Here is an 11824-nt window from a genome sequence, read left to right as displayed (position 1 = left end):
TGTTGATTTCAATAAATTCTTTATTTATACTGAATTTATTCAAATTGACTGTTTTGTTGGCCTTTCAAGAGTGTATAAGATCACTTAGAGGGACAAAGCATGTTGATTTGAATAAATTCTTTATTTATACTGAGTTTATTCAAATTGACAATGTTTTCTCGGCCTTTAGAGAGTGATTAGACGATCGAGATCACTCAGAGGGAAGTAATATTTAAATTTCAAAATTATTAATTTATTTTACCTTAAATTTCTTACCTTAAATATTTTACATATTGTGAATAATAAATTTTCGATTTTTTTTATTTCATTCCTAAAAACGCGACTTAAATTATTATTATTATTTATTACTAAAACTAAGTAACCAAATATATATTCGATGCCGTATATTTTTACACTGACAATTAAAATTAGCAGCATTCTGAAACCTCAGAATATAAATATTGAAACATTAAATCAAATACATCAAAACGATAAATAAATGAAATAAAATAACCGGTCTAAACGCGATGTTAATCTTTTGTTGGCCTTTCAAGAGTGTATAAGATCACTTAGAGGGACAAAACATGTTGATTTGAATAAATTCTTTATTTATACTGAATTTATTCAAATTGACTGTTTTGTTGGCCTTTCAAGAGTGTATAAGATCACTTAGAGGGACTAAGCATGTTGATTTGAATAAATTCCTTATTTATACTGAATTAATTCAAATTGACAATGTTTTCTCGGCCTTTAGAGAGTGATTAGACGATCGAGATCACTCAGAGGGAAGTAATATTTAAATTTCAATATTATTAATTTATTTTACCTTAAATTTCTTACTTTAAATATTTTACATATTGTGAATAATAAATTTTGGATTTTTTTATTTCATTCCTAAAAACGCGACTTAAATTATTATTATTATTTATTACTAAAACTAAGTAACCAAATATATATTCGATGCCGTATATTTTTACATTGTCAATTAAAATTAGCAACATTCAGAAACCTCAGAATATAAATATTGAAACATTAAATCAAATACATCAAAACGATAAATAAATGAAATAAAATAACCGATCTAAACGCGATGTTAATATATAAAATATTAAGAGTCACCAGATGAAAAGACTGAACATACGGTCCCCAAGAAAACGAGGTCCTCAAAAACTCCCTTGAAGATCAATTCTCGCCTTTGTCCCACCCGCAAAACACCGGCCAGTTTCCCAAACCCCGGATAAAGCGGTCTACATCTGATTTGTGGACCAATTATGACAAGATACCGAAGGATACTGATGGACAGCCAATGAGTTGTTACTAGAAGTTCAATAATGTCTGTAACATATTATTTGTTTTCACTCCCCCTTTAAACGTTTCATTATCCCTTGAACTTTAAACAACCAACGCAATTCCAAGAAGCACGCGTGATTCTACGAATCCTTTCCTTTATTCGACATTGTGGACGTGTTAACAGTCACGTAGCCAAAAAATAGAGGGAACGCGAGCGTTTACCTAAAGACAAACTTCGGGATGCCTGTCGAAGGGCGACGGCGATTCCCCGATCGCGACCGGTGCCGTGGACTAAAAATTCGCCCATAACGGTTTAGCAGGATAGTGCGGGTCGCGCCCATGAAGACAACAATGAAGGCGCTGGTGCGTGGTAGATATTTAAACATTTTCTACCACAATGAAGACAATTAATTAAACATAGTAGAAATGACCAAACCCTAAGTACGGTACCGTATAACTTTTGACTCTTATTTTTAAGTACTATTAAGATGTTTTGATCAACTTATACTCTGTAACCTGTGGTTTTATTGTTTTAATAATAATAATAATATTTGTTTCGCTTTATCAATGTTGGCACTTATTAAATTAACCCTAGACTTAAATTAATTACTAATAGAAAAAGTGTCACATGTCCCCAAACAGTAAACTGTAACTAAACAAGCGTATTTCCGAAGTAAAAATTATGGAATCAGAGAAACATACATGGAATGGCGTAAAAGAATCCAGGCGAGCTCAATACAAAAACGAAACCAAGACTACAAGATATTCAACTGAGTACCACCAAAACTTTCTAATCGACCAATCAATCAACCAGTGTCAACTGCGCTAGTCAACTAAAAGAAACATGAGATCCCGATGCTGACAACCGTATGTTTTCTATAACTGGGTAAGAATCAACGAGAACAAAAATAGCCATGACTGAGTAAAAAAAAATTTAATGTTCCTTTTCACCTTACAAATATTTTACTGTAATATATACCAAAGAGTAATATAAAAATGTATTTTAACAAATCTTAAATGTCTTCCATACTACAAATTAAAAAAAACCAATGTTCCTTTACACACTACAAATATTTACTGTAATATGTGCCATAGATTCATATAAAAAATGTATTTTAACAAAAAAATGTTTACTCGTGTATTATTTACCTTTTACTTGAAAAAATCTAGCAACTTCTCAAGCAACTCTTTGTTTGTTGCTGTTTGTGGAGGTCGAGTTTGGCAAGACTGGCGACGACCACTGTTTCGTCTGTTCGAAATATCTCTTCTACGGTTGAAATTTGGGCAATTTCGAATAAGATGCGTAACGGAATTACAATGGTAGCATGCTCTGCCACGAGAAATAGCATTCCTGGCATTAGATCCTGCGAACGGTACTCCACCTCGAATTCGCGCTATTTCTTGAACAGGCTGTACTTGAATTGAAGGTGCCACTGCTTGATTTGATGGTGCCACTGCTTGATTTGATGTTGCCACTGCTTGATTTGATGGTGCCACTGCTTGATTTGATGGTGCCACTGCTTGATTTGATGGTGCCACTGCTTGATTTGATGGTGCCACTGCTTGATTTGATGGTGCCACTGCTTGATTTGATGGTGCCACGTCTTGATTTGATGGTGCCACTGTTTGATTTGATGGTGCCACTGCTTGATTTGATGGTGCCACTGCTTGATTTGATGGTGCCACTGCTTGATTTGATGGTGCCACTGCTTGATTTGATGGTGCCATTGCTTGATTTGATGGTGCCACTGCTTGATTTGATGGTGCCACTGCTTGATTTGATGGTGCCATTGCTTGATTTGATGGTGCCATTGCTTGATTTGATGGTGCTTCATCTCTAAGCAACTGGATTTCCATTTCATCCACTTCATCAATATCCATAATTCCTTTTGGGGTATATATAATTTTACGTTTTCCATAAAACATTTTTAACATGCGCCACACTACGGTCAAATTTACTTTAAAACATCAGCAAAAACTACTAGTTGATTTTATAATATTATATTTGAAAGTTGATTTAATTACAATTTAGTTCAATATATAGAATCATGTTTATGAAATACGTTGCCAAAGTATGCGACTTCAGATATTTCGTAATGCTACTGCCTTAGCAATAGAGCTATCTCAGTTGTGACGTCAGTGCCTAGGTAAAACGTCACGGGCTTAGCTTTGGCAGTGGGCGGCCATGTTTGGTACCGCTTTGGTTCTATGGGCAAATAGCATGGGTGACGTCACACTAATGCTTCTGAGATAGCTCTATAGACTAATGACGGTAGAGAGGGGAGTAGACTGTGCGTCCCTCTGTCTGGGCGCGCTTTTGTAAGATGGGATACTGTAGGGGGATGAAACTGACCTAAGAGATAGGAGGGTGTAACGTTAGCATACGTAGAACTGCCATTACTCTGCGCGAGTATTCAGAACACGTGGTTTTGCGGCCCATCTTCCTATTTATCCTAAAGTAAGCCTTCAACACCTCTTCACGAGAATCTACGTTGTTTAATCAACGAAACTCAATGACGAGCTCTCAAAAATCAGTAGCGAAGTCATGGAACATAATTTATGAACATATGGTTTTTTACCATGAGTTAATATTTAAATCCTATATACGTCTATCTATAGGCTGTTGCTATTTTTACCCGATACTCGGGGCAGCTTTATCTGACTTTCGGCTATTTTTCCTCTGGACCCGGGGAAAAATAAACATTGTTATCGGCCATCAAGCTACCTGGAAGGGGCAGGAAATAATAACACATAAGAAAATGTCGAGTGCAACTAAAAATCTACGCTTGAATAAAGGGTTATTCGAAATGTCAACCTGGAATGAATGCGGACACAAACATAAAACTAGCATCACACGGAAAATGTCTGATTGATACTATATGAAAAAATTATATGACATCTCTTTTGATCATAAAGTATGATAAAACAATCTCAAAAACCAAAACATCTTACCTTGTGAGTTTTGAAGAGATATTTCCGTCACTCAGGGCTTCGCATATAGTTTAATAATGAGCGAACCGGAGCGAACGATTCACTTCTGAATACTAACGCAAACTAAGCTAGGCTTCCATAACTATCGGGAGATATCAAGGCGCGAGCTTCTACCAGGGAGGAGGAATGTTGTAAAGGAGTGGTCTACGCACGTTGTAAAAAGAGAGAGAATTCTCGCAGATTTCGGATTAGAACTCTGAGACCTAACCGAGGCTCTTTTTTTTTCAGGTGCATGCGAAATTTTTTTCTTTGGACCGTCGACCGCTAAAATTTACTCTCGCTTGGTTTTTTCTCTCTCTAACGTCAGTGATGACGTACTTGCGCACCGCTGATGCGTAGTAGCTACTAGTCGGCTTCGGGTAGATCTCTCTCTCCAAACCGCTAAATGGAGACCTCTCCGTAATACCTTTGGCCACTCCTCTACATTCCTCCTCCCTGATGCACAGTAGAGCCGCTTTTGGCCAGCTTTGGCTATGCTTTCAACTAAAAAATCCCTGGTTGCGGGTTCTATAGCATACTGAAGATAGACAATAGAAAAATCTATTCATTTATTTCAGAATTTTTGCTTCTTTCTGACGGGAAATTCTATATTGTTTATCTGACTTCGCTAGAATCCGCAATGCGCGGCTTTCAGTTAGAAACTTTCAAAAAAAGAAAAAAAAAATCCCCAGGCGAAGATTTGTAAATATGCACGGACGCTCAATTTTAAGTTCGCTAGAACTCTTTTCGCTGGAAATCGGCCTTTTGACTGAAAAAAAAACTGCAGGTGGAAGTTCAACTTGTCTATAAATTCCTTTCGAAGATTTATGAAACATTCTTTCGATTTGTCAAAAACCAACAGGATTTTCGGATGATTCACACTTTCCTTCATTTTATTTCACTAATAAAAATGACCTTGCAACTACAGTCAAGGGCAACGTCACTTTTAATGGAATCTCATAATTAACTAGAACATGACGGACAATTTGCTCTAGAACTTTAGAATCTTAAAATCACTAAACTCAAACAGGCTTATGGTTCCCATGTGCATGACAAAAAAGTAAAATCTATTTCTTTTTATTTCTTTTTTTTTCAATTTTAAAATTAAATTCAAAAACAATTGAAAACATGACGAATGCTAGTTTTAAATCCTGTAAAACAAATATATTCAAGGTTTGTGTAAATTTCAAGGACATAATATACGAAATTTTAGTAGTTGTTAACTTACGGCTCGTGATTCAAATTTTCTACCCGACGTCGATGTACATTATATGAATAGATATCTCCTCTATATTGAGGATTTGTTCGCCATTCCACGTACAACGCAAATATTGACAACTCACAATTACGTGAAATCAAAGGAAATTGCGTTTGATGTAAAATGCATGGCAGTAATTCTTCCGGCACATTATTTACGAAGCCAAAGGCTGCAATTTTTATTATTGCATTATAAATGTCTTCAAACTGCAGCGTCCTGGGTTTTCCCCAAAACAAAGCTAAAATTCGTTCTGGAATGTCGTCTGTCCCGATAAACGTTATTAATTCTTGCCATGGACTATCCATTGTAATACACGCGTGTTTTCGCTATAACTATTTGCGCCAAATTTGATTTTGACCCTGGTGCAATAATCTCAGGATTTTCTCCCAACTATTCCCGAATCGCTAATGTATCGTCTAGAGAGCTGCATGGAAACGGTAAATTTCCATTTACCATGGAAAACCGTGGGAATGGGTGGTTTTTCTAGTAATATCACATATTCGGATCGGAAATGGATGGAAAACAACCAATATGGAATGGAAGTGGTTAAATTGATATACATTTTAGTTTGGAAATGGTTGGTAAATGGATGGAACCTATTATCTATGGAAGATCCTAAATAGAGTAATGTCAGATCTACGTATTCAAACGTCATACCTTCTATCCCTTAGCTAAGTGTCATCCCCCCTACTATGAGAGAACTGACTCTATTCTTAAAAACCCCACTCTAGTGGTCTTAGTAATTTTCCGAACATTCTTACACTGTTAGAGGAGAGGCAAGAGAAATTCTACCTATGACGTAGGTGTTTTGTTGGATGACAACTATGGCCTACGTGACCCCTTCTCTCACCTCTCTCTTTTTTCTAAGCCCTCTATACAAAAATATGCGTGACTACTCCCCTCTCTACCGACACTACTCTATAAAAGAAACATAAAATGCGTTTTAAGGATGCGCCGTTCCCTGATAGATAACCACAGTTAAAAAGTATCGACGCCATTACCAACTTTTAATGTTAACGAGTCCGGAGTAAATTTTTTTTTTTGCTTATAATTAAACGTTCTGAGGCGAAATTTCGTTTGTTACTTGCTCAGTATTTTCACAAAGGAAGAAAAATTATGTCAACATATGTATCCCCTCGTAAAAACAAATCGTTTACCAACCCTTGGGTAACTTTACAAAACGTTATTGGATTAAAAGCTCAAGACTGGCCGGACGGCATAAACAAAACCTTCTTCAAAAAGTCGGTAGAAGATAAATTGGAACTAGTACGCTTAGCGGCTTTTTGTTATTTAAATGACGTACCAAAAGAAATGGTTTGCCACACACTCAGTTTTTGTCAAGGTTCGACCGCGTATTTAAATTCAAATGGCGTAATAAAACATTTCTACAAATCCTGGGATGATTTCAAAGATCTACGGGAAGCATATGTGTCTTTTCACGTCAAATCCAATTGCTACATGAATTTGGAAAATCAGAGGCAAGGAAAAAATTTTACTTCTTAACATGACTAAAGTTTTGCTTTGTTTTATGACTAATGATACAATAAACCAAATTTAGAACTACAACTACCAAAGCCCTCGACGAAAAATTAAGATCTTCTCAGCCTAAAACTCATTCAACTGAGTAAGCCACTTTTCATGCTATAGTCTCTACATTACTTTTACACTTATAGCAAACCTCTGCTTTCGTAAACATTTTCATACTTTGCAATTTCCACGCCATTTAATATTGGGTTAAATAAATTCCTATTTAATTAAAGTTTTGAAGTAGGAGTAAGTATAGGCCTAATCTCCCGTGAAACTGGGTAACCAGGTATACAACCACCAATAGACCAAAATCAAAAGATACAAAAATAACCACATTATCAGTTCTCCAACCATGTAGATTGAGATATTTTATGATTTTTCCATAAAATATACCAAAAAAATGGAAATTATCAGAAAATCATTTTTCACACAAGTAATATGAAAATTTAGATAAACTACGGATCATAATACAACTAGGGAATCAACGGAAAATATATTTTAAATAACACCCATCTTTCACTTGAATTGTTTCTTTCATTTATGGCTAATGAAACGATAACCACAATTTAGAACTACAGCCATCAACCTTCAAGAAGAAAAATCAAAATCTCCTTCCGCAAAAAAACAGAAGATGGACTCAAAGGAGTAAGCCACTTCACCTATTGTCATAAGACCCCTGATGATATACATTACATTTACATTTAAAAATACTATAAGGTTTGGGGCAAAGAAGCAATTTTTGCCCTTGCAACAATATTTATAACCTTCTTAGCCTTATGTATGCACTGCCCCATACACTTTCTATTGGAACTGATGCATTCGGCACTCACTAACTAGTTACCCCCTCTGTGCATCTCCTAATTTCCAAATTCTGACACTATAACAATTATTAAAATAATCTATTTAGTTAGTGCATCCGCATACGCTCCTCCAAACGTAAATTGCCTTGTACTCTTAAACACGTTCCCAGGGATCATGGGGATGTGAAGTTTAATAGTTGTTTAATTTTTACCCCTACACTACAAGGGAATAAAATGAAAACATTATACTATACAGCCCGCCAGAAATTCTTGAAGTAGATCTTTTATCGGATGACGACCAATTTTTGGCAAACATTACCGAAGAAGAAATATTAAAACAAGCATCAGGATCTCAGACTCCCCAAGCGTCAGGATCCCCGACTCCCCAAGCGTCAGGATCCCAGACTCCCCAAGCGTCAGGATCCCAGACTCCCCAAGCGTCAGGATCCCAGACTCCCCAAGCGTCAGGATCCCAGACTCCCCAAGCGTCAGGATCCCCGACTCCCCAAGCGTCAGGATCCCAGACTCCCCAAGCGTCAGGATCCCAGACTCCCCAAGCGTCAGGATCCCAGACTCCCCAAGCGTCAGGATCCCAGACTCCTCAACCGTCAGGATCCGAACCATTTCAAGCTTAAGCTTTTTAAATTTAATACCTTCTTAATATTAATGTCTTTGTTTTAAATTTTATAACTTCTTAAGACGTTATTAAATTGAATAACTTTTAAAATTTAAAAACTTTTTTAAAATTTAATAACTTTTTTAAAATTTAAGATTTTTTTAAAATTCAATATCTTTTTTAAAATTCAAGAAGTTTTTAAAATTTAAAAACTTTTTTAAAATTTAAGAACTTTTTCAAAATTTTAGAACTTTTTAAAATTTAATAATTTTTTAAGTCCAATACCACATTTTCATTAAAATCCTTTCCATTTAAATCTAATACCCGCATTCTTTCTTCATTTGTAGCTAAATAGTGCAACGATATTTTTTTTAATATTATGGTTTAGAAACATTTTATGAATTTGAGAAATGTTTAAGTCCTATTCGTTTTATAAATAAGGGAAGCTCAGTGTTAAGAGGGGTCGTCAAAGTTAGAGTAAAGAGGTTTGACGTCGCAGGGTCCGAGAAACTTTAGAGGCGCCAGATTGTCGCGCCGAAAAAGGTTCGCATCCTTTCTTTTCGGTTGGTCCTCTTTTGTGCTCGTCCCCATCTCCCTTGTGTAAATAGCTTTGCCCTTCTCTCTTTATTTCTTGTATGTACATATGAAACAATTTAGCCAGCATTGGTATTGTCAAACGCCTTTCATGGTTACTATTTTCGTAAAATGATGTATAGAATGTAGGCCAATGCATGGTAAAAGCCAGGTCGCCAAAGAGCTAGGTAATCCGGCGCCGACCGAAGGTCGAGAGACTACGTGACCCAAGGGTTGAACACCCTAGGCATTTTCGTCAACTTTTGGCGCGAAGAAACAACCAATTAAGTTGTTTGGCGCGAAAGCGTTTAAGAATGGTGTGCGGTCTTCTGATACGGGTCAGCATACGCAAAAGAAAGTTCTACCCTATCCTTTCAACCGTTTTAAATTTTTACGTGGAATACAATCGTAAAACCGCGGGAAATTTCAACATTAAAGGGAGGGTGAAGTGGAAAATTTCACGATTTTATAATTTGTCTCACTAAAGTTGAGACCTGCAGAGCTCTTTACAGCGAAGGAAAAACCTAAGTTTATAACATCGGCGCTACTGGGTTCTGACACCCGAAGTTGTTGGAACGTATAGAAAGGAACTTCTTAGAAACCCTTTGAATTATCAGTAAGCCCGACCCCACCCCTGAAATCGAAAAAAAAGAGAAAGTTCACTATGGGTGCGTTCAGTAACGCTCAACGGAGACCAAACGCGTTGAGCACCGCCACCGGGAACCGGACCCCGGACCTTTGGCATGCCAGCCTGATACTAAACTGCCTTCTCTATAGTCGCTTGTTGAAAGAGGGTTGCAGAGATGGGAGAGAGAACGAAAGTATCTACGAGCTGTGCTGGGATGGATGTAGAACCGGTCCGAGTGGGCGAGAATTCTAGATGCGCGCTTTGGAAATTTTTTGACTTCTTCTTAGCTACAAAGTATCGATGGGACTAATAGTTTTACCTGAGTAGTAGTGGTAGTAGTAGTAGTATTAGAAATTTAGTAACGGGCGTTGGCGATATTTGATTCTCTTTGCCAAGCAGCCATTGAAAAATTATTCCCTCTGACCGGTATATTAGGGGATATTTCACTAGAAGCATATTTATTGTAGTAGGGATAGCGAGAGTACGTAAACGATGTGGCTTAATTATGGGCTTGACCATCTTGTTTCCTTAGGTTTTTGGCACAGCCTTATTTGATAATTGTCGTTACTGTTTGGGATCGTAAGGATTCGACTTTTTGGAATTTGCTCGTGGATACCTCGGGGGACGTTCATTACGCTGCAATTAAAGTAAGAAACAATATATATTTTTTTTAAATTGGTGATGGTTTTTTGAGGGACCGAGGCTTAGCCTACTTACCCTGCTGTAGTAGTCGTTATACCCATCCTGTCCCGGTTTTATTTCGTCTTGGAATATTTTCATTTCGTGTCGACCTTTACCGTAAACTCTGGAATCAATGGTCCCGTCCCTAGAGGGTATACAAGCGTACGCGGCATAGGTTGACCCCGGGGTTATTGTTCCTGGTTCTTGGCACGCAAGGACGCCCGGTGGTAATATGGGTCGGGCCTTGTCAATGTCTATATAGAGTTGATTTGTTTCTGTGGCGTACGTTGGGTTCTTACTGCTGCAGCTGGCTTCCAGGGCTGTAAAAAAGGCGCGAAATTAAGTACCCATCCATTTTGGACTTTCTGTCAGACCTTACATTTCTCAAACTTCCTACGCGATTTGATCTTTCTGACGTAAATGATGACAACTATAATGACTACTATGACCGCTATCGTACCAGTAGCGGCTGGGATTATGACACCCATGTCCACGTTGAATGGGAGTTTTAATTGCATTCCTGGTTTTGCGGAAAATTTAGGCTTAAGTATACGGACAAGGCTTAGAAGAATATGATTAGGTTTCTACCAGTTATGGCTGTTTTGACGTTAGAGTTTCACTGGGATGACCTCGACCAAATTGGTTATTGGCAGTGACGTATACTCTGTAATTAGTTTTTCCAAACCAGTTAGTGTGTACCGATTTTGTTCCGATATATTATCATTGGTATGTGCATCCATTCTCCGGATTCTTTTTCAAGATGAATTGTGTATCCTGCGTATATCCAGATGTCTGTTAGACCTAATCCATTATAGCTTTTAAAACGGTGACCTTACCCGTGACCTTTTCAATTGGCCATTCATTATGACCCCATTTGACGCTAATTGAATCGGAAGACGCTGCTATTATCGACACAGCCGGGGGTGGAGGTAGTTCTACGGGAGACATTACTTCAGTACTTAATCTTGTAATTAAGGGGGCCCAATTTAGTTACGTTACCTCCTTCCAAAGTTTTTATCAATAGATCTTGACACGCCGCTCCCGTTCCGGCGCTATTGTACGCCTTAACAACGATATTGTATCGGGTCGCCTTGTTTAAATCCGTTAACATATGAGTCATGGTTTAGTTTCCACTTCCGTAGACTGTTTTGTACGAGTACGTCTGACTAGTTCGCTCAACTTTGTAACCGACGTAAAATCCTTTGATTTCACCATTCCAATCGTCTTTAGGTGGTGCCTGTTAAAATTATTACGTCCGTTTGTTTGTAAATGTTGAATTTTATGTCTTGGAATTGTTGCAATATACCTTCCATTGAACCTCTATGGTCGTAGAACCCTTTGCCGTGGCCCAAACGTTAGTTGTAGGACCACTCGGCTCTTCTTCCCCCGTTAAGAATTGTAATTCCTTCGCTGGTTCGCCTTGACCCACTTCGTTCTCTGCTATAATGGTCAACGCGTAGCACACTCCCGGTTGATGACTTTTACTGATAACCGCCGTTGTT

The 11824-nt window shown here is 37.6% G+C and overlaps 2 protein-coding genes across 2 annotated transcripts; one reads left to right on the top strand and one right to left on the bottom strand.

The window, feature by feature from the left end:
* The first annotated feature begins 6538 nt into the window (after positions 1-6538).
* Positions 6539-8459, top strand: LOC149667644 (uncharacterized). Its single transcript, XM_089840908.1, has 4 exons — positions 6539-6975; positions 7056-7121; positions 7595-7669; positions 8081-8459. Exons 1-4 carry the CDS (start codon positions 6614-6616, stop codon positions 8457-8459), a joined length of 882 nt encoding a protein of 293 aa, XP_089697034.1. The 5' UTR covers positions 6539-6613.
* Positions 8460-10205: 1746 nt separating this feature from the next.
* Positions 10206-10846, bottom strand: LOC149667643 (uncharacterized). Its single transcript, XM_089840907.1, has 3 exons — positions 10702-10846; positions 10359-10642; positions 10206-10277 (listed from the first exon to the last, which is right to left on the bottom strand). The coding sequence occupies exons 1-3, from the start codon at positions 10838-10840 to the stop codon at positions 10206-10208; spliced, it is 495 nt and encodes a 164-aa protein (XP_089697033.1). The 5' UTR covers positions 10841-10846.
* Between the last annotated feature and the right edge of the window lie 978 nt (positions 10847-11824).

The sequence above is a fragment of the Phalangium opilio genome, unplaced genomic scaffold, assembly GCF_054372755.1.
Source record: "Phalangium opilio isolate 3A_F unplaced genomic scaffold, DU_Popi_V2 ptg000056l_1, whole genome shotgun sequence".
NCBI classification, from domain to species: domain Eukaryota; kingdom Metazoa; phylum Arthropoda; class Arachnida; order Opiliones; family Phalangiidae; genus Phalangium; species Phalangium opilio.
This window is presented reverse-complemented; position numbering and strand designations above follow the sequence as displayed.